At 41.5% G+C, this 2,500-nt stretch overlaps 1 protein-coding gene and 1 long non-coding RNA gene across 2 annotated transcripts in view; both read right to left on the bottom strand.

Annotated features, from left to right (window-relative positions):
* The window catches only part of LOC115187314 (uncharacterized), an 885-nt gene extending 199 nt beyond the window's left edge, over positions 1-686 (bottom strand). The window contains exon 1 of the long non-coding RNA XR_003876020.1: positions 19-686. This is a non-coding gene — a long non-coding RNA (uncharacterized LOC115187314). The remainder of the gene's footprint in view (positions 1-18) is intronic.
* LOC115187313 (serine/threonine-protein kinase Sgk1) overlaps positions 1-2,312 on the bottom strand; it is a gene marked incomplete at its 5' end in the record, with an annotated part of 7,950 nt that extends 5,638 nt beyond the window's left edge. Inside the window, 1 exon segment of the mRNA XM_029746382.1 lies at positions 2,217-2,312. Coding sequence (XP_029602242.1) covers positions 2,217-2,312 — 96 coding nt within the window.
* Positions 2,313-2,500: the final 188 nt, after the last annotated feature.

The following is a 2,500-nucleotide window of genomic DNA, read 5'->3' as shown; positions in this document are numbered from 1 at the left end:
GATGGATGAGTTATATACCTGGCGGTGTTGTAACTATATAGCAGACATGTTACTGATGGATGAGTTATATACCTGGCGGTGTTGTAACTATATAGCAGACATGTTACTGATGGATGAGTTATATACCTGGCGGTGTTGTAACTATATAGCAGACATGTTACTGATGGATGAGTTATATACCTGGCGGTGTTGTAACTATATAGCAGACATGTTACTGATGGATGAGTTATATACCTGGCGGTGTTGTAACTATATAGTAGACATGTTACTGATGGATGAGTTATATACCTGGCGGTGTTGTAACTATATAGCAGACATGTTACTGATGGAGGAGTTATATCCCTGGCGGTGTTGTAACTATATAGCAGACATGTTACTGATGGATGAGTTATATCCCTGGCGGTGTTGTAACTATATAGCAGACATGTTACTGATGGATGAGTTATATACCTGGCGGTGTTGTAACTATACAGCAGACATGTTACTGATGGATGAGTTATATCCCTGGCGGTGTTGTAACTATATAGCAGACATGTTACTGATGGATGAGTTATATACCTGGCGGTGTTGTAACTATATAGTAGACATGTTACTGATGGATGAGTTATATACCTGGCGGTGTTGTAACTATATAGCAGACATGTTACTGATGGATGAGTTATATCCCTGGCGGTGTTGTAACTATACAGCAGACATGTTACTGATGGATGAGTTATATCCCTGGCGGTGTTGTAACTATATAGTAGACATGTTACTGATGGATGAGTTATATACCTGGCGGTGTTGTAACTATATAGTAGACATGTTACTGATGGATGAGTTATATACCTGGCGGTGTTGTAACTATATAGCAGACATGTTACTGATGGATGAGTTATATACCTGGCGGTGTTGTAACTATATAGCAGACATGTTACTGATGGATGAGTTATATACCTGGCGGTGTTGTAACTATATAGTAGACATGTTACTGATGGATGAGTTATATACCTGGCGGTGTTGTAACTATATAGCAGACATGTTACTGATGGATGAGTTATATACCTGGCGGTGTTGTAACTATATAGCAGACATGTTACTGATGGATGAGTTATATCCCTGGCGGTGTTGTAACTATATAGCAGACATGTTACTGATGGATGAGTTATATACCTGGCGGTGTTGTAACTATATAGCAGACATGTTACTGATGGATGAGTTATATACCTGGCGGTGTTGTAACTATATAGCAGACATGTTACTGATGGATGAGTTATATACCTGGCGGTGTTGTAACTATACAGCAGACATGTTACTGATGGATGAGTTATACACCTGGCGGTGTTGTAACTATACAGCAGACATGTTACTGATGGATGAGTTATATACCTGGCGGTGTTGTAACTATATAGCAGACATGTTACTGATGGATGAGTTATATACCTGGCGGTGTTGTAACTATAGAGCAGACATGTTACTGATGGATGAGTTATATACCTGGCGGTGTTGTAACTATATAGCAGACATGTTACTGATGGATGAGTTATATACCTGGCGGTGTTGTAACTATATAGCAGACAATGTTACTGATGGATGAGTTATATACCTGGCGGTGTTGTAACTATATAGTAGACAACGTGCACTGGAGTAAAACAATATTATATTTTGGATTCTGATGAGGTGAAACAGTTAAAACTAAAAGCTCATGTGGCATTTATAAGTTATATCCTTTAAGAAAGAATAGTTATTGATGGATTGATGAGATCTAAACCTGAAAATATAAAGTATCCTTATTCATGTGACTGAGGGAGAGAGAGAAGGGGAATGTAGAACGTTTTTTTGTTGCATTCTGTCAGAATTGGTTATTGTTAGACATCATGGATCCTGTGGGGGAGGAGTGAGGAATTTGGGGACCGAGGTCAGGTGAGATGACGTGAGGAAGAACAGATATCACTAAAGTTCTGCCTAGCAATAAACAATGTACTGTTTAGAAGGAGTGAGGATACTTTTACCCAACTCTATACTGGTGGAACTATGTCTCTGTCCTATACAGCTGTATGACCCAGTGGGTGAATAAACTTGTTTTGAGCTTTACTAATCGTCCGTGATTTTATTTTACTAGGTTTATTTAGAACCTAACACTATATATCATCAATTTAAAAGTAAATTGTACCAATTCCCAGGTTGACCCTAAAAAAAATGGTATTCACCAAACGAAAAGTTTTTTTTGTACTAACCAGGCCATACAACATCTCATAGAGCACGGCTCCTAAACACCACCAGTCGACCGACCTGTCATACGGCTGCTTGTGTAACACCTCGGGGGCTAGGTACTATAGAGGGAGGGAGGGAGGGAGGGAGGGGAGGGAAGGAGGGGGGGGAGGGAGGGAGGGGAGTGGAGGGAGGAGGGAGGGAGGAGGGGAGGAGGGGGGGAGGGAGGGCTGGATGGGAGGGAGGGAAGGAGGGCGGGAGAGGGAGGGAAAGGAGGGGGGGGAGGGGAGGGAGAGAGGAGAGGAGGGAG

Source organism: Salmo trutta, unplaced genomic scaffold, assembly GCF_901001165.1.
Source record: "Salmo trutta unplaced genomic scaffold, fSalTru1.1, whole genome shotgun sequence".
Classification (NCBI taxonomy): Eukaryota; Metazoa; Chordata; class Actinopteri; order Salmoniformes; family Salmonidae; genus Salmo; species Salmo trutta.
Note: the sequence above shows the minus strand (reverse complement) of the source record. Positions and strands in the feature narration are given on the sequence as shown.